The sequence below is a fragment of the Camelus dromedarius genome, chromosome 27 (genome assembly GCF_036321535.1).
Source record: "Camelus dromedarius isolate mCamDro1 chromosome 27, mCamDro1.pat, whole genome shotgun sequence".
In the NCBI taxonomy this organism is placed as follows: Eukaryota; Metazoa; Chordata; class Mammalia; order Artiodactyla; family Camelidae; genus Camelus; species Camelus dromedarius.
The window spans coordinates 25542989-25567056 of NC_087462.1; the positions used below are offsets into that span (position 1 = coordinate 25542989).

A 24068-nucleotide genomic window follows, 5' to 3' on the forward strand; every position below is an offset into this window, starting at 1 on the left:
CCTGCCCGGGGTGGGGAGACTCGGGGAGCTGGCAGCAGGGACCCGGCCTGGGCGGTGCTCCCAGGCCCTCAGGGCCCGAGGCAGCGCTCGGCTCTAGGAGGTGGGGACAAGACGCTGTCACTTCATCCACAAGCGTTAGAGGAGTGCGTTCCTAGCTCTCCCGGAAGCCGAGCCGCACGCTCCCCGGCCGGGCGTCCCGGTGCTCCCGCGCCCTCTGCTGGCGGCTGGGAGAGAAGGGGTGCTGAGCCGCCTCTGCTGACCTTTCCTTCACGTGCCTGGTCCAGTGGCCTCATGGGGCTTACGATCCGGCGAGAGGCAGGCTGGAATAAAATCTTCAGAGAGCTGGGACTTAGCTGAGAACCCATTCACTGTAACTCAAAGACTGGCATCAAATTTATTATTATCTTTTGTTAAATACTGTTTTCGGAGCACATGTTCTATAAGGGGCGGGGGTAGGTTTTCTTCTCGGTACATTTTTGTGTGTGCAGTTATGTGACAGGAGGAGACAAAACAAGTGGTACCCAGGTGGGGAGGGGTCTCAGGCTTGGACCCTGTGCCCAAGCTGCATGTTGCCCCTCTGATTGAGAACAGCCCCTGGACTCCCACCAGGTAAACCTGAGACCCAAGTCTCACAGTCAGGTGACGTCAGAGGAGGTCCACTGGGGACAGTGAGGACTACACACACCTGCATTCCACGCATCCTAAAGGAACCATACATAATGGGGAGGTGGGGGTCTGCTGGGCAAGCCCCTGCTCACTGCACCAGCCGCCTGTCCCGCAAGCGTCTCATGGAGTGGGGGGTGGGGTGCCAACTGCTGTGGTGCTAAGTGGGATGACTGGGATGAGGACCTCTCCTGCGGGGGGTGTGGGTGACTGAGCAGTGTGCACTGGGATGGGGGGCCTGGGCAGAATGGCTCCAGCCTCCAGAGGGTCCTCAGCTGTGCCCCTGTGAGGGCAGAGGCTTGACCTGCCAGGGCACTGATGCCAGGTACAGACCAGGGGGCAGAAGACAGGGCCCCCCCCGGGGCCACAGAAACATCCGCTGATGGCCTCGTGGCACAGAGCAGTGCTGGTGGGTCCTCCGGGCCGGCCCCAAGCCTTCCTCGGTGGAGCCCACAGTGTTTGCTTGTCATCACACATGGGAAGGATGCTCACAGCTTGAGAGGTGCCTCCGGTGGCAGATCCAGGTCCCAGAGAGAAGAACCAGGCGTTTCTCACATGGGGCAGCTCTGGACCATCAGGTGGTCCTTCCAAATCTGGCCCAGGCAGGTGGGGCTGGGGACCTCGTCCAGAAAGAGGTGGCCATGGTGTGGTCTGTTACACCAGCACTTGCCGGGAGGTCAGAGGCAGGAATTGTCTAGATTCAGAAAGACCTTCCCTGGGCCCCCTTCAGACTGAAGTGTTGCAAAGTCAGTTCTTCACAGCAGCTCAAGGAGTCTCTGAAGGTCTAATTAAAAAACAATGTTGAATAGTTCTCCGCATCAGGAGAAGGTGAGCTAACGGGCTGAGAGCTGCTCCGAGATGTTAGCTGCTAGGCCAGGCTCAGGAGAGGACACCCCACCCCCGCCCCCAAACACACACAAATCCCTCATTTGTTGCTTTGAGCTGGAAATATGGTGCCCTCTCTTCAGCCCAGGAGAGGAAAGCCATTCCCACAGGAACAGAGAGCCACGTGGAGGGAGCAGCACTGGGGTGGGGGCTGGGAGACTGCAGCTCAACCTCCACCGCTGTGTGATCCCCAGACCCTCATGTCCTGCATCAGAAGTCAGGGCTCACACCACCCACCATGGTGGGGCGAGGCACACAGAGATGACCCTGTGACAGTGCTGGCCCACGGTTGCCCCTGTGGCTAAGCAGCATCTGAGTCTGAAGGGGAGGAGGGCGCTGGGGGTCTGTAGGGTGGCCCCAGGCAGGCATGGCGATGGGGTTCAGGGGAGCCCTGGTGCCTGGGTGTTCTGCCTCCCAGCCCACACTAAGGGAGGTGAGTCCCCAGCCTGGGCCTCCAGCCCTCTGCCCGCTGGCCAGGCACGGCCCCCACCAACTGCTGGAGCCCAGGGTCGAGGGGGCCTTGCCTGGAGCTGCTCTCAGTAGCTGCTGTCTGCACAGAAGGGCCCTGGGGCCGGCAGGGTGCGGTCACCCTCCTCGTGCGGCCTCGCCAGCTCCCCGTACTCGCTGTTGTAGAACATCTGGCCCCGGGCCCCCCGGTCCGGCCGCCGCCGCCTCCCTTGGGGGTCGAGGTGTGCCACGGTCATGTCCACGTTCCTGCCTGGTCCTTCACAGCTGCCGAGACAGGGAAGGTGGCATCAGAAAGAAAAGAAGAGTGACTGCAGCCTCATCGGGGTGGGGTCTGGCTGGAATGGCCCGAAGCCAGTGGAAACACAGGCAGACCTGACTCAGATAGAAAGACAAACCACCGTGCCTGCTGGCAAACACTGGCGCTTCCTCGGCCCCAAGCGGGGCGGGGACGACGGAGAAAGCCCAGCTGCCTCCCCCCAGACCTGCTTCTCACCCAGTCCTGCAGTCTTCGTAAATGGCACGGACATTGATTCAACGGCTCGGGCATCTGGGTGTCATCCTCTCTTCCTCCTTTCCCCTCACCCCCCTGTCCAGTGCTCTCCGTGCCCCGCCCCACGCGGCCGGGAGCTGCCATCTGAGCGCGCTCTGGGCTCCCCGACTGCATCTTCCTTCTCCACTCAGCCAGTCCTCAGAGATCCTTCAACTCAGATGGTGTCCTTTCCCTCCCGACAGACCCTCCAGTGGCTTCAGAACGGAGCCGAAGCATCTCATCCCGGCCCGGGAAGCCCCGCAGCCTCTATCTTGCTGATGGCCCGTGACTGGCCCGCCTTCGCTCTCATTCTCTTGGAGTTTTTTTTTTAAATGCTGTTTCATTGCTTTTGCTTTTGCTTTCATGTTTGTTTCTGCTTTGCACGGTGCTACTGAAAAGCCTGATGCCAATCTGACTCTTTTTCCTTCTTTCTTTTTCTTAAATTGAAGTACAGTCAGTTACAGTGTGTCAATTTCTGGTGCACAGCACAGTGTCCCAGTCATGCATGTACACGCATATGTTCGTTTTCATATTCTGGACTCTTTTTCTCCACAAGTGACTTGGTCTTTTTGCTTGAATTCCCAGAACGTTTATCTCTTTTTTTTTTTAAACATTGATCGAAATTCTACTTTATTTCTTTCTTTACACCTTTGCTGTGGTGTGGTTCCTGTACAGTAAACTACACATATTTCAGATGCACAATTTGATGAATTTTGATAGATGTAGACGCCTATGAAACCACCACCACTATCAAGAGGGCTCACATTTCCATCACTCCCCAAGAGGTGCCAATTTTGAATTCCCAGTTTATCCCTTCCCACCCCCTTTACTCCCTGGTAACCATAAGTTTGTTCTCTGTGCCTGTGAGTCTGTTTCTGTTTTGTAGCTAAGTTCATTTGTGCCCTATTTTTTTTTTTTTTTTAAGATTCCACATCTAAGGGGTATCATGTGGTGTTTTCCAGAATGCTTACCTTTAAAGTCGGATAGTTGGACTAGGCTATGTCTCAGAGTTTACTATTCTTGGACCAGTCTTCCCAGGTCCCCTCCCAACATGTAGATTCAGGTCTCCTTTTATGTAAGAGACTTATCTTGAATTTCATGGTTAAAACATTAGTTCTGTTTCACTGTTGGCATTTTCTTCCTCAGAGGCTCCAGCTGTACATACATTGGATCTTTTCTACTCAACTTTGAGATTTTTCACATCCTTTCTGATCCTTTTTGCCTCCTTATTTATTTTGCTTTATTTTCTTGACTTCTTTTCACGTCTATCCTCTGTGCCTTCCACTGACAGTGACAGTCTGATCATATCTTATTATCCCTTTGGCACTCTGCTTTTCATTCTTGAGACGATTCATCTTTTGTTTCCATTTGTCCCCTGACTTTAGTCAGCTCCCATTTGCTATCCTCACACTGTTTGTCCATTTCTACTCTGAATTTTTGCATTTCTGATTCATAGTGCAGCTCCTTGTTTAATTATGACTTTAATTCACATGGGCACATTGTATCAGTCTTTCTATGTTTTTTTTGTGAGTGTTTACAGCTCCTCAAAACTTTTCATTCTAATTTCCTTTTCCACTCTTAAATAAGTCTGTGTGGATGGTACTTATTTTTTCTGTTCATGATTATTCATGCTGAGGTTATCCTATGGAAGAGGCCAGCGTTCTTCATTCAGGAGCACTGTATCTGATCCAAATCTTTGGTATCACCTTAAATTCCTTCAACTGCAGCCCCCTTTCCAGTGGCTCCATTCACATCCCATGGACTAGCCAGTCACTTAGCAGGGAGTGTGAGGCCCTCTCGGCTGCTGCCAGGCAGCCGCCTGACCAACCACAAGCCAGGGTCTCCAGATCTTCCTTCCGCCTATAGGCTCAGATGAAACACCATACCACAGGGCATGGGATCTGGCATCCTGAATGGCCACTAACAGGACCAGGTGAGCCACCTGGAAGCAAAGATGAGTTAACTCCCCATGTGGTGAGTACTGACCAGTGGTTAGCAGAAGATAGGAAAGGACTGGGCAGATAAACTCCCTCCTTCTCTTGGAGCGGATGCCTCCAAGGCACATAGTCCATCCTTGCACCTGTATGGAGACTGTTCCATATGTCAAGTGGATGCACCTGCCAAGCGACCTGCTGCATCCCTTTGTGCCACATCATGTGTTTCCAAAGGAACCTGGGAAGAGAATTGTGCCCTTTGTCATCACTGTCATGAGGTGCAGTTGCTGTAGTGAACAGATCCTTGGGTGTGTATCTGTCTTCTGGATTCTTAACACAATCTTGCTTCTGTAGGCCTCTCATCTTCTGCAGTTCTCTTCCTCCTTCACCACCAGGCATCTGGGTGCACATGGCCTCCTGCTCTCTGCCTTTCAGAAGCAGTGCCTTCCCCAGACGTTCCCCTGGTGGCATGCTCTATTGCCTTCCCAGACTGTATGGCCACTGTCCCAAGGACCTTCAGCCCCTCTCACAGGGCAGTCCCCATGCTGTTCTCTTTCTGCCGTGGCTCAGCCACCGCTCTGCCGGTTCCGGCGCTGAGTTCCCAAACACACTCAGCTGGAGTCTCTCGCCTGGTCACATCATAGGCACAGGCTGCGACAGGCCTTTGTGTGTTGCTTTTAGGAAGACGTGTGCAAATCTGGACTTAAGTAGCTTTTATCCTCTGGCTCCTCTTATCGAATTTCTTTTGGGGCGGGGGATGAAATACTGTTTAGTAAAGAAACATTAGCCAGAAATTACTTCTGTCAGTGCAGTTAGCACTAATTTCCCCAAACGAGGGAACAAAGAGGGATCACCTGACAATCAATGAAAAGAAAAAAGGAGGCCACGGTGCACGATGCAGGTGCAGAAGTCATCCCTAGACACATGACCCCACGACTGCCAGTGTGCACAGGGCTGTGAGCACACACTCTGCAGGCTGCTGGGAAAATAACAGGTGGCTGGTTAAGCTGCGAGGCCCTAACTCCACCTACCAGAGAGGTGAGAACGCCATCAACCATCTAAAGTGATACAAACCAAAGCCTGCGGTCTAGGGCACAATAGTCAGTGGCAACATCGCATATTGATTCCACCACAGCCTGGGCAGAAGCCAGGATTCGCTCTGGGAAACTGTCAGACGACCCAAAAGGGGCTCCTGCCAGAGACGCAGACGTCAAAGGTGGAGGGAACAGTCCAGACACAGCGGTCTGAGGAAAGCGGGAGAGGGTCCTTTTTCACGTGTCACAGGTCCTGCCATTTACACAGCCACGAGCAGGTCCGCTTGTAAAGGGAATAAGTAGACGCCTACCTGTCTCATATACACCCGTCAAAGCTCAAATACTCAGGGTATTTTTTTGGAGGGGAAGCTACCTTCTGGGGCAAATGGAGGTCTATGCAGGTTGCCCTCTGTGCAGGCACACAGGAGAATTTCTCTGTAACTGTCTTCTCATCAAAGTAGGACTCCAGCCAGCCCTAGTTCATGCGACCTGTCTAGCTCCTGTGGCCACCTGGCTAAGTGCTGGGGACAGAGGACAGCGGTGGCCTCCCCTGGCTGGGCGAGGGGTGCTACGTGCATTGGGCACGGCGGATCATGCTCAGTTTCACAAAGAGGTAGCCTCTGAACATCTGTCAAATGGAAGGGAGCTTTGGGGACCAGCACCAGGTGTGCTGGGTCAGGATGGTGAAGGGGGAGGGGGCTCCTTTGGGAAGGCTGGTGGCTAAAGGCCTCAAGTCCCAGGGCAGCTGGCCCTGAACACACAAAAGGGCAACATGAAGCCACGGAAGGTTTCACCTACAAGAGTGACAGGCACACGCAGGCCCAGCCGCCCTCCCCTGGCCCCTGGCAGCGGAGGAGGCTCCAGAAGTCTTACCTGAATACGCCTTCTTGTTTGTGTCTGCTCTCCAGCTGCTCAAACTCCTCGGAGGCCAGCACCATCCCACTGTCTGTCTGGTTATCCTGTGCAGAGAGAACAAGCCAGGGCTGTGGGCCCCACCGAGGCCCGTCCACAGTGGCACTGTAGATGTGGACTTGTACCACCCCTGACCTAACACTCATCCTGCGGAAAGTGAGGGAGACGGGTGTCCATGCCTCCCCAGAGCCTGCAGTAAGGGTCACGTGTCCCCGCCACAGGGGGAGAAACTGAGGCCTGGCAGGGGCCATGCCTAGCTACTCAGGAGGACGGCAAAGCTGGGACACCCCTGGTGGTGGCCATACTCACAGACAGAGCAGGAGAAGCAGGGAAAGTATCGAAAGAATCTGGCAGCTTGTAGTATAGGAAAAGAACCCTCAGACACATCCCAGGTTTAGTGGGGCTGTCACCTTAGTGTGACTTGGCATGGTTCTCATTTTGATTTAAATGGAGGGGAACTGCACACCATTAGAGCTGAGGGCCCCCCCACTATCTTCATCTGGCTCTGGAACGTGAGCCCAGGTCTGTATGGCACTGGTCCAGGACCCCACAGCTGTCCCCGCCGTCCAGCGACCCTGGGCCAGTGCTCCCTGCCCCGCCCCATCTGGAAGAGGGCCGGTGGGCTGTTTGTGCTTTTACAAAGTGGGCACACTGGCTCCAGCCTCACGGAGCTGTGAGAGGCCTGCTCTGTTTGATGGTATCTGAGGATACGGGTGGTTTTCTCATGACCCTGACCCCAGTCTCCTCCTCTCTCTGGCCAGGTGGCTTGGCGGCCACCAAAGGGGCCAGGAGACTTGCACTGATCCCAGGAGAATTATCTGGAAGGAAAATCCATCTTTCCACTGGGTTTCTCCTGGGGTTTCTACCTTGCTAGGAGAGAGAGGGCTGGGGCTGCTGGGAAGGGGGGACTCTGTGTGAGGAGGGCACAGGTGACAGTGGCAGACACACGGTGACGCTGCACGGGTGTCCAGACCCCAGGTGCTTGGGACGCACCCTGGGCTTGACCTTTTCAAAGACAGTTGGCTCCCTTTCCGGAGCTGCTTGCCTCAGGGGTTCCTGACACCTGACCCCCTGCCGAGAGAGCCCGGCAGCCCGGACCTGCGGTGCCCACGCCCACCCACCCTACTCACCACGGAGGCCTTGTAGGTCATTGGGGTCATGGGAAATTCCTCGAATGTCTTCATCCTGGAGGGACCCTGGGTCTGAGTCCCTCTGGCAAGGCACCCCGGAAAGGACACACAATTGTAATATCTGTGGGGAGGAAATGGGAAGTGCTGATAAATGTGCCCCAGCGTCCCTCCTGAAAGTTATTTCCACCTCTCTTTCTGCGTCCTCTCCCTGGGGAAGGACCCGGCCTGGGCATGAGTATGGGCCCAGGTCTGTGTGCTGCTCTGGGCTCCTCCCCAGGCCCCTGCACTCTGAACTGGGCCCCCTTCCCTGTGCAAGAGGACTGAACGTCCCACCACTGCTGGGGAGGGTGTGGAAGGGGAGTGGAGGGCACCCAGCACGGGTGAGACATGGAGCTGGAGAGACTGGAGGAGGCCTTCACCCCAGGATGGGCCACCAGCTACTGCCTGACCTGCATGCCTGTGTGTGTGTGTGTGTGCGCGCGCGCACGCACATCCGCCTGCCTGTTGGGGGGCTGGTGGAAGGAGCCTGGCAAGAAACAGCTGGCTGCTCCTGTCCTCCAGACCTGGCCGCTCCTGTCCTCCAGACCTGGCCCTGCTCGAGCCAGGGCAGACGGGGTGGCGAGTCTCAAAGCCCTTCTCTCAGCAGCGTGGATGGGAATGTGGATACGTGACCTTCCTGGTGGAAACGTCCACTGGCAAGAGACCCCTGTCCAGAACTCTGGAGACCCAGGCTACACTGTAAATGCTGCATACAGGTTAGCGAGTGGCCTGCTCTGCTCCCGGGGTCCCTGACAGCAGCCCGTGGGACTCGCCCTTCTGCCACTGGCTCCGTTTTCTCTCCCTGTGGCGCGGTGCTGGCCAGGGCACTGTCTGAAATGGGCGCTCCCCTGAAACTGGGGAGGGCCTCCCGGGGCTAGGAGTGTGGGCACACACAGGAGGCCAGAGGGCAGATACAAGGACTGTTGCAAGGCCACATGACCTTAGAGGCAGGGTGTCACCCGCTGCCACTGTCATTTAGCGTCGCTTTGCTGTCTGGGTTGGTGTACAGTGGCCTCTGAAGCCTTTGTAGCTTGCTTTCCCTTGACGACTGAAGAGGTTAAAGTGCACCATGTCCAAACTGCGTTCCCCCTGTCGGGGGACCCGTGGACCGGAGGAGGGTGGCTGACCTGGCAGCCAGGCTGTGCCGATGCAGGCTCGGCGGGCTGTCCTCGGCGTCGGCGTCAGCGTCGGCCTCGGCGATGTGCAGGGCCGTGGTGGATGCCTGCAAGAGGCTGCCCTCCTCTGAGCTCTGAGAGCTGCAGGGAGCCAGGCGGTCCTCCTCCTCCTGGCAGAAATGGCAGAAACAGCCCGGGTCAGAGGCCCCGAGCGCCCTCGGCCCGCAGCGCCGCGCTCCGGACGGCTGGCGTCCCAGCCCCCAGCGCTGCGCTCAAAGGCTCCAAGGACTAGTGGAGCCGGCGGCTCCTCCTCCCAGCCCTGCCGGGTGCCCCGTTAGAGGAGGAGGCAGCCACAGCGAGAGCAGCTTCACCCCTGAGCCCCGGTTGCTCCACAGCCTCAGGAGTGAGCACAAGTGCTCCCCACCCTCTTCCCGGGGGCAGCGCTGGACCCCGAGTGCTCGTCTCTGGCCCCGGAGGCTGGGGCAGCAGGCAGCTCCCCGCTCACTCCTCCAGCGCCCAGGGCACCTGGTGCGGAGCCAGTCCTGAGCTGGCTTGGCTCCCCACCGCTGGGGAGACAGACACAAACCAAAAGCGGGGGCAGGGGGCAGAGAAGGAATTGCCAGAAGGCGGCTCCTTGGAGGCTCCCTCAAGCCCAGCCTGGGGCTCCTCGTGGGCAGAGCTGAGCTCTGACCAGCTGTGTCGCGGCCCCTGGGTTGGGGGCCAGGAGTTGCTGCAGCAGGACAGGGAGAGCGGGGCTCACCTGCCGGGCCCTGCTCAGGAGCAGGTCCCCCAGGATCTCCACCAGGTCTGAGAACGCGGGCCTCTCTTTGGGGTCCCCGGCCCAGCAGCTCAGCATGATGCGGCGTCTGTGGGTACAGGCAGCTGGGGACTGTGGTCTGAGAGCACGCTGCACCTTACGCCAGCAGCCCCCAGCCCCCTGCCTAGCTTCCATCTCTTACGCCCCTTCCACCCACCCCTCCCTCCCTCCCTCCCCCTGGGCTTAGGCTGGCTTGTCTCTCCTGCCTGCAGGGAGGGGAGTTAGTGGATCACTTGGAGTGGGAACTTAGATTGCAGCCCACCCCTCTCCCCACCCGCCCCGGGCTTGTAGGACCTCGACCTCCTCCCCCTGCCTGCATGCCCCCTCCACCCCGTCCCATGCCTGTATCCAAACTCCCCTCTCCTTTCTCTTGTGGTGCCCACCCATCCCTCTGGCCCCCCAGTGCCTGAGGGCTTCCTGGGAGACTCACATGGCAGGAGTGGCCAGCTCTGGGGCCCTCATCCGGGTGCCCTCTTTCAGCCGCTGGCAGAACTCCTCATTGATCTGCACCCCAGGGTACGGGGAGGCCCCTGATGGCAGGAACAGGATGGGGTGGGGTGGGTGGGGAGCCGGCTATGGCTGTTCAGCCCAGACCCCAAATTGCCTCTGTCCTGGCCCCTGATGGCCAGGTGCTCGTCTTGCTGCCCCCTTGCCCAAGGCGAGCTCTTCATTTGGTTAAGACTGTGATGGCACCTGCTTGGTAGGGTTGCCATGAGCATCAGCGCTTTACAGAGATGTTAGAGGAAACATGTCCCGTCCTGGGAGTCTCAGGGTTGGGAGTGCTGAATCAGCTGGCCTGCCCTGTCACAGTGACCCCTCTTCGGAGATGCCTTCCCCAATCTTGCCCTGAGTCCCGTGGCTCTGCCAGCAAACAGGCCCTGGACCTAACCCCTCCTCGCCGCCCTCTCTTCCTGGGACTTTGCCTTTCCTGACGAGGGGGGAAAACAGCTTTTGCAAGCCATACAGCAGCCAGGCAACCCTTTAAAGATACGAGTCAGACTGCTCTCTCCTTCCCTCAAAACCCCTGCACAGCTCCCAGTAGACTTAAACTTCAGATCCTCCCCTGGCCTGCAGGGCCACGCAGGCCCCCTCTCGCTGCATCTCCCGCGGCTGCCTGCTCACATCCTGCCCGCCACCACTGTGGGTCCGGCTGCCCTTCGCCCTGGAGTGCTGTCCTCCCAGGCCCCCTGCCTCCACCCCTCCCACTTCCATCAGCCAGACCCCTCCTGGCCCCTCCAGCTCACACACAACCCATCCTTTCTGCGCTCTCTCCACGCTCTTTTCTTTTTACTAAGAGTCATTGGTCATGGCTGCCACTCAGTGTTTTCAGTGTGTTCACTGCCTCACCCTTATCCTGGTGGAGGGCGGGGGGGCTTCATCTTGGTCCCAGCGGGGCCCAGGTTCCCACGGGGCTTGCACAGGTGTGGTCACTGAGTGAGCCCCCAGTCTCCTCCCGGCTGCCCCAAGGGCAGGTGAGGAGGGGGCTCAGCCAGGGAGGGGGAGATCTGGGGAAACTCGTATGGCCTTTCCCTCTGGGACCTGTCATGCGCCCAGGGGCTGCTGAGCGAACAAAGGGTTCTGCCTTGGCACAGGCTGGAGTGCACTGCCCTCCAGGTGGTGTGAAGGTGGCCCATGCTGGAGGTGAAGGGGAGAGGTAGGGGGCTCCCAACCACCTGCCTCAGAACGACCTGGGCTAAACCCCTGGGCCATGCAGCCCCCTGTGCGGAGAGGCTGGCGATGCGACCTTGAGCCTGTGATCCCCCCTGCCCCTCCCCTGCACTCACCCAGGGAGAAGATCTCCCAGAGCAGCACCCCAAAGGACCACACGTCGCTCTGCGTGGTGTACACCTTGTCAAAGATGCTCTCAGGGGCCATCCACTTCAGGGGCAGCCGGGCCTGCAGGAGAGACGTCGTGTCCCCAGTGGGGGAGGGAGGGAGGGAAGAGGCCAAACCCTCGGGCACCCCCTCCTCTTCCCAGTCTTTGCAGGACTCTAGAGTCACGCCTCAAGAAAGGCTTCTGGGTCACACCCATCCTGTGTGTGTTCAGATGGCTCGTGCAAATCGCTGTGTCCCCCATCCGCATCCTGCAGGTGCCTGGTGCCTCCCTTGGAGGCTTCTGCCCTGCTGCTGTTCTTCTGGACCCATCTGGGCCCCTCTCTTCCGCTGTACTCTCCCAGGGAAAACCTGCAGCCCTCCTCCAGCTCCAGACCTCTCGGCCCCGCATCCTGAGGAATGCTGTGTCCCTGTACACCCTCACCAGTGCCACCTTTATGCACTCACTCACTTGGTCCCCACACTGGAAGCCTGGCATCATTCCTGACCCCTCCTCCTGTGGCCTCTACCTGGAAGCCCTGAGGGCTATGGCCCTTCCTGACTGGCCTCTCCCTCCACGCCAGCAAGCCCACTCCCTTCTCCTCCCAGCCTGCAAAGGAGGCTTCCGGATGGCACATCTGACTCTCACTTCCAAGTGCCCCCACACACTTGGAGTGAGAATGAAGGACAAGCCTGTACGGTGGGCCCCTTGCAGCCTGGGCCCATTTTGCCCATTGCCCTCTTTCCAAGCCTTTTCCTTCCTCCCCGGGGGGCAAATCCCTAACATCCTATCAGCTTCGGATGCTCAGATGCCTGCCTGGCTGCCTCTGAGCACCACCAGTGAGACACACATTGCACCCAGCACCCATGTGCTTTTCTGTGACCCTGCTACACCAGGTACACTAGGTACATTGTGTCATACCAGGTCTAGCCACCTCCAGGACAGACAACACGTAGGGTCCGCTTCCGCATGCCCAGCCCCCATGGGGCATGCATGGGGCATCACTGCCCACCTAGTGGACCAAGTTGCAGGGCCAGACACAAGTTCCAGTTGGAGCATCATGGTCCCTGCTCATCAGCCCTGCCTCCCTTCATCTGCTTCTGGTCATTCAGCAGAGTCACTAGCGTCCCTGTGGGGGTGAGTCCCCCACTCTGCTCCCTGACCCTCAGCCTCTGCCCTCCCTCCATGGCACTCACACTGCCCTTGCGCACGTAGTCGGGGTCTTTGTAGATGTCGCGGGCCAGGCCGAAGTCACAGATCTTCACCACATCACTTTCTGACAGCAAGATGTTCCGAGCAGCCAGGTCTCTGTGGATGCACTGGGGGCGGGAGGAGGCACAACGGTGTGATCAGAGCAGACCCCTGGGGCCACACCCATACCTGGGGCTCCAGGGTTCCCTGCCTGAGCTCTGCTTTTCTGGGGACAGATTTCTGTGTGCCCCCAGCACTCGCCATGGAGAGAGCTCCTGCAACTGTGGTGACCGCGGAGGAGGCTGTGGGGTTGGGCAGATGGATTCTACATCCAGCTCTGCCTCTGACCAGCTGGAGATCTTGGGAAGTCAGTTCCACCCTTTAGGCTCAGTTCCCGCCTCTGCAAAGCGAGAGAGCTGCCCCTTGATCACAGTATCATTGTGGGCGGAACCAGGACCAAGCTTGGCAGGCAGGTAGGTCTGGCTTCTCTCCCCCTCGGGAGAGCCTGCCGGGCAGTCACCTTGCGGGAGGCCAGGAACTCCATCCCTCGGGCCACCTGGAAGCTGTAGCAGACAAGGTCTTCCATGGTCAGTGGGCTCAGCCACAGGTCCTCGGCTGCACAAGAGAGTGAGGCTGGCTCAGGAGGGGGCCCCCTCCAGGACTCCCATCTTCCACCCAGCCCCCCAAGGGGACGTTTGTTTGCTGAATCTGGCTGCATCCCTCCTGGCTGGGCAACGAGCATGCTGGCCTCCCCCGCCCCTCAGCCTCCACTCTCTGTGACACCCACTACCTACTCAGAGCAGAGGCTGCTGCTGCCGCACTGGACCTTTGCACCTGCTACTTCTGTCTGGGGCTGCTCCCCACCATGTCTGCAAGGCAAGCCCCTATTCATCTAGAGATGCCCAAATCAAACGTTTAAAGTGAAAACTATCCTTGAGGTGCCCTCCCTTGCTAAGGCTCTCCCACGCGAGGCCCTCCAGGAGAGCCCCGGCTGGCTTGTCCCAGGGCCCCTGCTCATGAGGTGTGATCGTGCCAGACACCTTGGGCAAGAGGAAGTCAGACTCTTACCTTCTTGGACTCGAGGGGCCCGCCCTGCCCCGCCCTTGCCCATCAGGAGCCGCGTCAAGAGGGCCCTGTCGCTGCTGCCTGGCCTCCTCCGGTCTGCCATGGCCCCTTCCACCATGGCGCAGAACCGCCTTCGCTGTTCAGGAGACTTCTCCTGCGAATGCACAAAGTGGATCCGAGGAGGCCCTCGCCATTCGCGGCAGAGGCGTGCTCCCCCTTCCCGGCAGCCCACCTTGGCGCCCAGCCGGCTCCCGAGCAGCGCTCCGGCCCCCCCGGCAAGGCGCCCACCTACCGCGTAGGGGTTGAAGGCCTCCCGCTTGGCGCGCAAGAAGTTGGAAAGGTTGCCATACTTGCAGAACTCCACGATCACCATGAGGGGGCCTGGGGCAGGTTAGGGCGGGAGCCAGGCGCTCGGACGCGAGGGAGGACAAGCCACGGCCCCGCCCCACAGCCCTCCTGCGCCCCGCCCACCCCACGCCCCGCCAGCGCGCCTTGGGGGCTTGGCCCTCCCACTGGCTAGGCCGCCCGAGCTCTTTACCGTTGGGCTTGGTGCACGCCCCCAGGAGGTTGACCACGTTGAGATGGTTACCGATGTGGATGAGGATTTTGAGCTCCGACATCAGGGCGCGGTGCTCGCTGGCGGTGGCCCCCTCTAGAGGGAACACGGGGACTTCGCAAGGTGCCAGGCCCGCTGCGCCTGGGCCCCAACCCGTGCCCGTGCCTACTTCCGGGCCTCTCAGCTTAGCTAAGGCATGGCTCAGCGCTCTTACTTGTGGGGGCGCAAGGCCCCCGGCAGGCCCTGCCTGCCCCTCTGCGGCAAAGGTTTAGGTGGGACTGGTAAGTGTTACTCAGAGGTGGGGCCCAGGCCGGGCTCTGACCCCCACGGATTCCCTGTAGAACCTTGGGTAAGACTCTGGCTCTGAATTTCAGTTTCCCCTCCTGCACCAAAGCCCCACCAGCCCACCCAGAGCTGCTCTTCCCCACCAGCTCAGCCGCCCCTTCTACCCGCGGATCCCGCACCTTTTAGCATTTTCACAGCCACCGTGTCACAGCTGCTGCCCTTGCTGATGCCAAAGGCCGAGGCTTCCACCACCTTCCCAAAGGCCCCGTGGCCGAGGACTCTCCCTGTGGGGGCAGGGAGCTGGTTCCAGATGAGCTGTATGGGGGTGAGGGTGGAGAGGACTGGGCAGCAGGGACAACCCCTGCGGAGGGCCAGGAAGGAAGGCTCAGGAGGGGGAGGAAAGTCGGGAGCCCCTCTGCCAAACAGGAAGTGCATGGGGAGCAGGAGAGGGAAGAGAGGGAGAGGAGAGACAGACAGGAAGGCCTGCATCCTCTCCCAGCAGGTGTGATGGGCCCACCCTGCTTAGAGCAGCAGGAAGTGACCCTGGGGGCCTGGGAACTGGGAGACCCGATCGTGGTTTTGGGGCTGCACGCCCAGATGGACAGGTCGGGCCAGGTGGGGGCCAGGTGAGACTTTCTGGCATGAGTTCTGAGAATGGAGGATTTCAGGGCTCCAGACTGTCCTGCCCCATAGCAGCTGAAGCTGTCTCTGCCCAGCGGGACAGGGTGGACGGGGCAGGCTGGGTGCTGGCCTCACCGAGGTGCAGCCGCTCCCGGGGGAACTCCCACTGGCTGGCATCGTAGGACAGGTATTCACACTGCTCCTCCAGAGGCACTTCCCCGGGGTCCATGATGATGGACAGGTAGCCAGTCTTGATGTCTGCATGGGTTGGCTGGGAGCGGGGTTGGGGAAAAGCTTGCTGACTTGGCCATACCACCCTACCTGGGGTAAAATTTTGCCCAGGACATATGGGATCTCCTTAGGGACTTTCAATATAGGAGGGGAAAGAGACAGAAAACCTCTGGTCCTTTAAGAGCCCAGCATGGAAGGGTCAGGGAGGGCTCACGGGAGGCAGGGCTTCTGGGAGAGCCAGGACAGGACCATACTCCTTAACTTAAGGGCTAGCCAGGGTGGAGAGAGGCCCCACGAGGAGCTGGGGAGAGGCTGGGCAGGGGGACGAGTGCTCACCCTCCTCATGTTACAGAAGATGAGGAGGAGAAGGATCCAGAAGAAGACGGCGATGACCCCGGTGCCAATAAGGATCACGATCTCCATGCTGCCTTTATCCTCTGAGCCTGAGTGGGCAGAAAGGGGCTAGTGTGTGCGTGTGTGAGGGGAGAGAGGGTGCACCCTTTGGGAGGTGCCCCTTCTTGTGGGCACGACTTGCAGCGAGGTGGCCAGAAGAAGGAGCCAAGTGCAGACGGGCGGAGGGTGGACAGAGGGGCGCGAGAGGGAGGCCGGACCTTCCACCGCCACGCTGGCGGAGGAGTTGACGCAGCCCTTGGCGTTGCACACACTGCACAGGTAGCGGCCCGCGTCCTCCTCGCGCACGCGCTGAATGCTCAGCTTCTGGTTCGAGTCCGCCAGGTCGATTCCTGCCGCAGGTCGGGGAGACGGTCGAGTTTAGGTAGGTCTGGGGCCTTGGCCTCACTGAGCTGCCGGACGCCGCCCTTCACCAGCGTCCGTCCCCTCCTTACCGGACTCTTCCTCCAGCAGCCTCTCATCTTTGTACCACACGATGCTGGGCACGTGCGTCCCGGCCACTGGGCACCGCATCTCCAAAGAATCGCTCACGTTCACCAGGAGGTCGGTCAAGTTCTGGGTGAGCCGCGGGGCTTCCAGGGCTGGGGGCGGGGTCGAGAGGGCGCTAAGTGGAGCTGCAGAAAGCAGGAGGGCGCGCCAGCAAGGGGCCCTCCAGGGCTAGGAGCCCTTGAAGCTGAAGGAAAGGTCAGGGTTTGAGCTCGGGGCGGGCAGGGCCGCGCACCTCCACGGCGGGCCTGGGGAGGGGGACGCTCCTGCAGGATCGGGCTCTTGAACGGACCGCCCAGGCGCGTGCAGGACGGGGGGGAGTGGGGGGAGTGACGGCTGCTGGGGAAGCACCGCTCCCCCTCCCCCCGGCGGCCCTGCCTGCCTCACCCTGCACTGACAGGTACTTCTTGTGACAGTGCTTGTCTTGGCTGCGCCGGTCCTGCACCTCGCACACGTAGTCGCCTTCGTGTTCAGGCGCCACGCTGGGGATGGTCAGGCTGAGCGTGGCGTGGCGCGCCCCGGGCGCCGCCTCCTCCAGGCTGGCAGCCAGCGGCGTGGCGAAGAGGTGCACGTTCTTGCAGTCGAGCAGCAGCGGGTTCCCGTGCGCGTCATGCAGTGTGGACAGGTTAAGGCGGTACCAGCGCAAATGCTCGTAGGTGTAGTTGTCCGCCTGGCAGCTCAAGCGGACGGCCTGGCCCTCCAGGGGCTCCTCTGATGGCTCCGATTCTATGCTGAAGCCGTCGGGGATGGCTGAGAAGAGAGGACAATCTCTGTGACGTGCTGTCTTCTGTTGGCTCACCTCCCGGCCTGCCCAGGAGCTCTCTCTCCCTTTCCCAGTGGCCTTCTAACTCCCTCAGCTCTCCCCCAGGGGTGTGCGTCAGGTGTGTCTGGGCCGGGGACACCACACTGGAGCCCTCTTTGCCCTCTCACTGACGAGACACCAGATCCCTGAGGTCAGCCCCGCTGGGGTCACCTCCTGCCTTTGTGACAAGCTCCCCTCTTCTCCCAGGAACCTAGGTCATCAATGAGTTCCTTGCCACCAGGCTCAGAGGGGGCCTGCGTCCCCACTCTCCCTCACTGCTGACCCCACTCCCCACCACTGCCCTCTCCTTGCAACTATCTGGGCTTCATTAGCTTTTAGCAATGCCTCCCAATTTCCTTCTGTCCCTCTGGCCATTCATTGCCGAGCTCCTAGGGGCTCCTCTCCCCTCCAAAGTTCTTAGCATTCCTGAGGACACTAACACATTCGAAAATCTCAGGAAACTCTACACCTCCTTCCCAGGGCAAGATGCAGTGAGAACCAGATGCCGTGTGGATCCAGGCTTAGGAAGGGGGTGGGAGGGAAGTGGAGTCAGGGGAAACTGTGGGGAACAAGAGGGCGCCCCTGAGAGAGGCACCTCCAAGGCTGTGGGCAGACTGTGCCAACCCATGCCAGTGGCTCACCATCCCAGTCCATATGCCAGTGACCTCCAAATCCATTCCTCCTGCCCAGACCCAGGGGCCCCATGGGCCCTGGATGCCTCAAGGTCACCAGAAACTCAATGGGCCCCAGTCTGGGGACATCGTCTTCTCCCAGGCCTGCTTCCCTCCCAGGCCCACCTGGCTCCCGACTTCCATCCCGATCTGCACAAGTCACTCACTGGTCACGTAGAAGTAGATGAGCCGCTCGTCCTGGCCCACTTTGTTGAAGACCACACACTTGTACATGGCGGACACATTGGCGTCCTGGATCACCAGCTTGCTCACCGTCTGGACAGGACACATGTCAGGCATGAGCTCCCCAGCCCTGACCTCCTCTCTCTGTAAGGAGGTTGCTGTGCCCACAAGAGTAATGGAGGAAACTGAGGCTCCAGGCTGCAGATGACCAAAGCTCAGAGACAGGACCAGCAATGGTGAGGCAGGGACAGTGCTATGGACAGCCGGCCTCAGCTGTGCTGCGGTCAGAGGGCAGTGCTAGGCGGGACCAGCAGGACCTCTGGCTGTGGATGGGCTCAGGCTGTGGCCCTGTGGAGGAAGGGACAGGGTCCTGGTAGCACTGGCTTGCTCCAAGCCAGAGTTAGGGCTCATGTTCTGGTCACATCAAGGCTCAACCTATGGGCCAAGGTGAGCAGATTGTCACTGCGTGAGATCCTTGTGATGTGCCCACAGATGCCCCAGGGCTGCCCATGAGCACTTCTCCCAGTGCCCTGGTTAGTGGCAAGGGGAGGGGCTAGGTTCCAGGGCTCCAGAAGGACTCTGGGGGTGTGGGGAGGGGAGTAGGAAGCTTGGAAGTGGAGGAGGAGAGAGGACCATAGGCCCTGCCTACCATCCAAAGACCCCACCCCCATCCCAGGCCGGGCACTTCCTGGCCAGCCTGGAACAGGAAGAGGCTCTAGAGGTGTGTAGGAAAACAGGAAGTGACTGTAGGAAGTGGGTGCCTTTGTTCGGTCCTTCCCCTGCCTGGCCTCTTCTAGGCATTGCCCCCAGCGTGGGCCAGCAGCTCGGCAGCCTTTGGTGGAGATGGAGCCGGCCCCCAGCCCCAGCCCTCCCAGCCCTGGGCAGTGGGGGCCCACAGCCGTGAACCTCAGCTTCCCTGCATGGGAAGCAGGTGGAGGTTTCTGGCCCCACGTCTACACACAGGCAGGCAAGCTGATGCCCAGAGACACTGCAGAAAGGTTGCCTCAGCTGTTATCCCCAGAGCTCTGCAAGGCTGGGGGCCACCGAGGAGGCCAGGAGAGGGCCCCACCCCGCCTCCCTTTCCCCTTTCCCCCTGTGGCACGGATGGCCCACACCTTATTCTTGCCCTCTACAAACTCGGTCCAGGTGTCCAAGCTCTCAATGGGGTTCACGGCATCCTGTGTGGTCACCTCCTTCCAGTCCTGGCACTGTGGCATTCGGTCTCGCTGCTGCCGCCGCCGCCGGCTGCTACAAACAAGGAGAGGCAAGGGCCGGTCAGGGATGCGGGCAGGGAGGGCCCACCCTGAGGGTAGGGTCAAGTTTCTGTCATTCTCAGGGTCATCCTTTCACATCTTTGTGCGTAAGACCCGCCCCCAAAGTGAGCAAGGGGAACGGGGAACTTGTTTCTGGAGCACAGTCTCCTTACTCTTATGTTAGGGGCCTGGCAACCCATCCTGCTTGGACTGCCAGACACAGTCTTGCCCCGGGGCCAGGGCCTGCACCTGCACAGCACCACAACTTGTGGCTCTGTGGTCATTCTCCAGTCTGCCCTGCCCCCTGTCCCTAACTACCTGCAGGTGTCGCATCTTGCAAAGTTCACCCATATCTCCTGGGGCAGCAAAGTCACCACTCCTACTCCAAGAAGCCCTCTTCCTAGCCGCCCCCCAACCCTTCCAGAGCTGCAGCCCCTCCCTCGGCTGAGTTGCATCCCATCACTTTGGGTTTCCTGCTGGGATAGAGGTCCAGGGGAGGGGTGGACCAAGGGAGGCTCTTGTCTGCCCCCAGTGGAGCAGAGCGGGCCCCTGGGCTCCATCCTCGTGCAGAGCGTAACGGTAGAGCATCAGAGGGAAGTACATTTGGGGGTGCCAGCTGTGACCTGCAGCCTCATGGTTTAATAGAATCTCTTATTAGCCTTGAAGATTGTGGACTGGCTCAGGCCCAAAGGCCACCCCTACTGAACCTCCCCACATGACCATGCCAGGGCCACAGCCCCTCTGCTAGGATGGCCACCCTGTCTCCCTTGGGTTCCCAGCTCCCGTCCCTCCCCAGCCTGTGTCCATGCCCCCAGCCCATTAGGATCTCTTGCTAAATGGCAGGTGTGACCTGTCAATTCCCTGCTCAGCACCGTTCACTGACTCCTTAGTACCTTCAAGACCACTGACCACCTTGGTGCCCTGCCTTCTCGGCCCTCACTTGTCCAAGTTATCTCTGCCCCGAGTGTTCTTCTGGCCCATCTGGTGCCCCCTCAGGTAGGGCAGTGTGGCCCAGAAGTTGGGCAAGATCTTCTGCTTAGGGCCGTGGCCTTAGGAACGTCACACCCCTTCTCCGACCTCACCCTTCTCCTCTCTAAGGGGTCGCTGATGGGCTGATGGGTGTTGAACATGCTTGGTGTGCCTCGGGGCTCCTCAGCACAAGTCTCACAAAACTGGCCTAGCTCTGCCTGTGTGGTGCCCCGAGATGTGTCCTTTGGTCCCCTCCAGATGATGCAATTGTGTGTCTGGGGTCTTTGCTTTCAAGGGAAGTGGGTGGGGCCTGGACCACGCCCAGTGTCCAGCCTGGCCTGACTGATGTACTGGAGGGCCTGAGCCTTGCCCAGGTGAGGTGAGGTCAGGGATTGGCTACAGTTGAATCGTGATAAGGTTCAAGTTTAGAGCAGGGCTCTGGGGAGGGGTGCAGGCAGTGAGTAGGGGTCTGGCGGAGGCTGGGGATGAAGCGGGGAAGCAGGGGAGGACAGGTGGAGCCACACTCACAGGCTGCGCTGGGTGAAGGTCTTGCAGGGTGTCCACGGCCGCCAGTGCCACTGGATGCTGAGGGGAGGGGGCACGCTGTAGGCGGTACAGGTGAGGGCCTGGCGACTGTGGCGGGAGTAGATGCTGGGGGAGGAGGCCTCCTTCTCATGGATGTGGGGAGGCACTGGGTACACAGGCAGGCAGCTGGTCAGCCACCCGGCCCAGCACACCCAGCCGCCCGCCGCGCTCGCTCCTGCCCGCCCGCCGTACCGTTCACCACCAGCTCCAGGCTGATGTTGCGCGCCAGGCCGGCCGCGGAGTTCCACAGGGCCAGGGTGTAGGTGCCCGCGCTGGCCTCCGTCACCTCCTTGAGCACCAGAGCGTGGGGGCTGTGGCGCCCGGACACTGCCTTTCTGTCCTTGTACCTGGCCAGGAAGGGAGTTCAGGGGGCCGTGTGAACCCCCCTCAGCGCTGTCCTGGCCCTCCCTCCCTGCAGCACCCAGCCCCTACACCTGGAGCATACTGTCCGGAGACGGGAGGTGCCAGGAGCAAGAGAACCCTCCAGCACCAGACCAGCAGGTGCTGGGAAGTCTGGTGGGTGTGGGCGGCGGCAGCCGACTCTGGACTGGGGAGCAGATGGCTTAGAGGTTATGGGATGGTCTCTAAGCTGGCGCTGCCAGGTCTCGCAACACCTTAGGCTTAGGACCAACTGCGGTCCCCGGTGGGCCCTGTCTCTTTCCCACAGGGTTCACCGGCATGTGCTCTGAATGGGTGGAGGTGCGGTCCCCGAGGGGCACAGCTCGGACCTGTACCACGTGGAGGGCCCTGACTCCCTCTGACCCTGACTCTGCCCTTCCAGGCGGGGGGCCTTCTCGTTGCCCCGCCCCCTCCCCAGAGCCTTTGCACCCACTGTCCTGACTTGCTGGGGCGCTAGGCACCTGCACGGTTCCCTCCCTCCTATACACATCACCACCCACTCTTCAGAGAAGCCTCATGAACCAGGAGCTGGCCCTCGGCCTTGTGCCTGCTCACCCGCACGCTGGTGTTCCCACGTGTGTCTGGTGAATGACCATCTCCCCCACTGAGCTGTGTGGGGACCGTCTGTCCCCTCACCGCCATATCCCCTACACGTGGAGCGGTGCCCAGCACACACAGGTGCTCAGGGCACGTGTGAATAAAGGGCTGACTCACACCCCGAAGGAGGCTCCTCCCCAGGACTGAGCTGGGGGAGCTACAGGCAGGTGTCCCTGCAGCCCAAGTTCTGGACTCTGCCTGGAAACGGTTCTCCCTTAGGCTGGGGCCTTCCCCAGAGAAACGCTGGGGGAAGCAGAGCCCTCAGGGCAAAGAATCGCAGTGAGGAAGATGCAGGGCGCAGCTCTCAGCTACGACACCACAGCCAGGCTGGAAGAGACTCCCCGAGGCGGCACACAGAAGAGCTGGGCAGGGCCCGGGCCCTGAGCCCTGCTGGGCTGTGGTGCAGAATCCTGTGTGCCACCATTTGTGGCCCTAGGGAAGCTGCTTCACTGCCCCCAACCCCCACGTCCTCATCTGAAATCCAGGGAAACCAAATGCACCTTCTTGCAAGTGTTGTGACATCGGCCAGAGATGCGGCCTTTACGGTGCCAGACACACAGAGGGTGCTTTGGGAGCCGGGACCAAGCTGTCTGTCTGTCCACTAGCTTCCCATCCATCATTTACTTATAATCATTGCACGATGACCCAGAGGAGTGGGCCCCTGTGGGGCTGTGGTGATCACTAGCGCCCTGAGGCAGGTGTCCCAGCGGACCGTGGGCCCAGCTGAGCAGTTCTTGGAGGCCGGTGTTGGCCAAGTGAGGAGAGAAAGGCCAGGTGTGGTGGGAGTGGTGAGAGGCAGGCGGCTGCCTGGGGATCTGGCCTGGGCTGGGTCCTCAATGCAGCAGAGCCAGCCACCCTCCCAGACAGGGTCAGGACTGCTGGCCTCGCAGGGCAGGGGACAGGACCCTAGGGGTCTCCAGGGGCCACACCTGTGAGGGAGCAGTTAGACAAAGCCCTGTGCGGTGCCTGCCACACTCACACATAACAGGAGGCCAGTATTTACACTCCTTCACAGTTTAGCAACAATCCAGGCCAACCTTCCCTCTTGCCAAGATACTGCGTATGTGCACATTCTTAGATGTTCGTGGGGGTCAGGCCCCATCCGGGTCGCAGGGAGTGGGCCCGGATGGGGAGGATGCAGTCCTTCCCTCCCTGTGGTTCTTTCCCACGCTGGACCTGGTGCTGGGTAGTGAGAAGCAGGAGCGAGGGAGGTACCATTGGAACTCCGGCGGGGGGTATGCGGCCAGCTTCACGGGCAGTTTGACCAGCTCGTCTCCCGCTGTGGCCTCCAGGACGGGACCCTTGAGCCACTCGACGCTGATGAAGGGCTTTTCTGACAGACGGGAGGGAGGCATCAGGGTAAAGCCGAGGCTGGCGCTGCTGCCCCACCCCCCCCGGGGATTCACAGCCAACCCCAGTGGCCAGATGCCTGCAGACTGGGGCTCACCCTGCCCTCTAGGGTGTGGGGACTGGTCAGTCTGTCCACTCATGCGCACCCCCACCCTTGGCTGGATGCCACGCTGCTCCGGTGCACCGTGACATTTGAGCCTGGGCCCGTGCTACACAAGAACCCTCCATCCCCAGGCTTGATGACTGACACCTGACTTACCCAAGGCCACGCTAGGTCTGACAACCCACAGGCCTTACCGTGCACAATGACCTCGGTGCTCTCCTGGAATTGCTGGATGCCATTGTTGGCCTGGCACACGTATGTGCCCAGGTCCTGCTGGCTGACATTGTGGATGGTGAGGATGCTGGAGAGCTCCGTGTGAGTCTGCTGGGAGCGCCGCTCCGGCACCGACTTACCCCGCTCTGCCTGTCCGTGACCAGGGGGAAGCACAGGATGAGAGCAGGCGGCCTCTGACAGAACTGGCCACAGAACACACCCCAGCCCAGCCAGCAGCAGCTCCGGAAGCCTTGGGCCCAGATCCAGAGTTTTCCTTGGGGACAGGGAGGCACCCCTCTCGGACAGGGGTTCCTGGGGTAGGATAGGGTCTGTGCCTTCTCCACACAGAGGCACGTGTGCAGTGGCCCGGGGCAGGTGTGGGCCGGGATGAGGACTCCCCAGGAGGATTCCAGCACAGCCCCTGGTGGGGCTGCTGACCTCACCTGCTTCCCTGGATAGTCCCAGCTGAAGGTGACACCCGAGTTGAACTCAGCCCACACGGTGCAGTTCAGGACCAGCTTTTCCCCAACCAGCAGCTCCAGTGATTTCTTGGGGAATAGCTGGATGTCATAGAGCTGGTTGCCTGGTGACACACGAACAGTGACCCCCATGCCCCTCGTGCGACAGCACATACAGAGGCCAGGACACAGGGCGCCTACTGAGACCAGGTGCAGCACGGCACCTACAGCTCCGATACTGGGAACTGGGGGCCCCGTCCTTTTCCTACAGTTCTCCTCCCGGGACGTGGGGAATGGTCC

At 60.2% G+C, this 24068-nt stretch overlaps 1 protein-coding gene across 1 annotated transcript in view; it reads right to left on the reverse strand.

Annotated features, from left to right (window-relative positions):
• Window positions 1-369: 369 nt before the first annotated feature.
• Window positions 370-24068, reverse strand: part of FLT4 (fms related receptor tyrosine kinase 4) — a 38817-nt gene continuing 15118 nt past the window's right edge. The window contains exons 6-31 of the mRNA XM_064480185.1: window positions 23754-23893; window positions 23292-23460; window positions 22860-22977; window positions 20841-20995; window positions 20592-20754; window positions 18957-19089; window positions 17826-17934; window positions 16573-16935; window positions 16134-16280; window positions 15900-16031; window positions 15625-15731; window positions 15193-15328; window positions 14616-14720; window positions 14134-14247; window positions 13888-13976; window positions 13599-13749; window positions 13051-13145; window positions 12536-12658; window positions 11311-11422; window positions 9957-10056; window positions 9470-9575; window positions 8722-8879; window positions 7556-7676; window positions 6387-6472; window positions 2073-2280; window positions 370-1447 (exon numbers count right to left, since the gene is read on the reverse strand). Of these exons, the coding sequence (XP_064336255.1) occupies window positions 2085-2280; window positions 6387-6472; window positions 7556-7676; window positions 8722-8879; window positions 9470-9575; window positions 9957-10056; window positions 11311-11422; window positions 12536-12658; window positions 13051-13145; window positions 13599-13749; window positions 13888-13976; window positions 14134-14247; window positions 14616-14720; window positions 15193-15328; window positions 15625-15731; window positions 15900-16031; window positions 16134-16280; window positions 16573-16935; window positions 17826-17934; window positions 18957-19089; window positions 20592-20754; window positions 20841-20995; window positions 22860-22977; window positions 23292-23460; window positions 23754-23893 (3428 nt within the window). The 3' untranslated portion in view covers window positions 370-1447; window positions 2073-2084. The remainder of the gene's footprint in view (window positions 1448-2072; window positions 2281-6386; window positions 6473-7555; window positions 7677-8721; window positions 8880-9469; window positions 9576-9956; window positions 10057-11310; window positions 11423-12535; window positions 12659-13050; window positions 13146-13598; window positions 13750-13887; window positions 13977-14133; window positions 14248-14615; window positions 14721-15192; window positions 15329-15624; window positions 15732-15899; window positions 16032-16133; window positions 16281-16572; window positions 16936-17825; window positions 17935-18956; window positions 19090-20591; window positions 20755-20840; window positions 20996-22859; window positions 22978-23291; window positions 23461-23753; window positions 23894-24068) is intronic.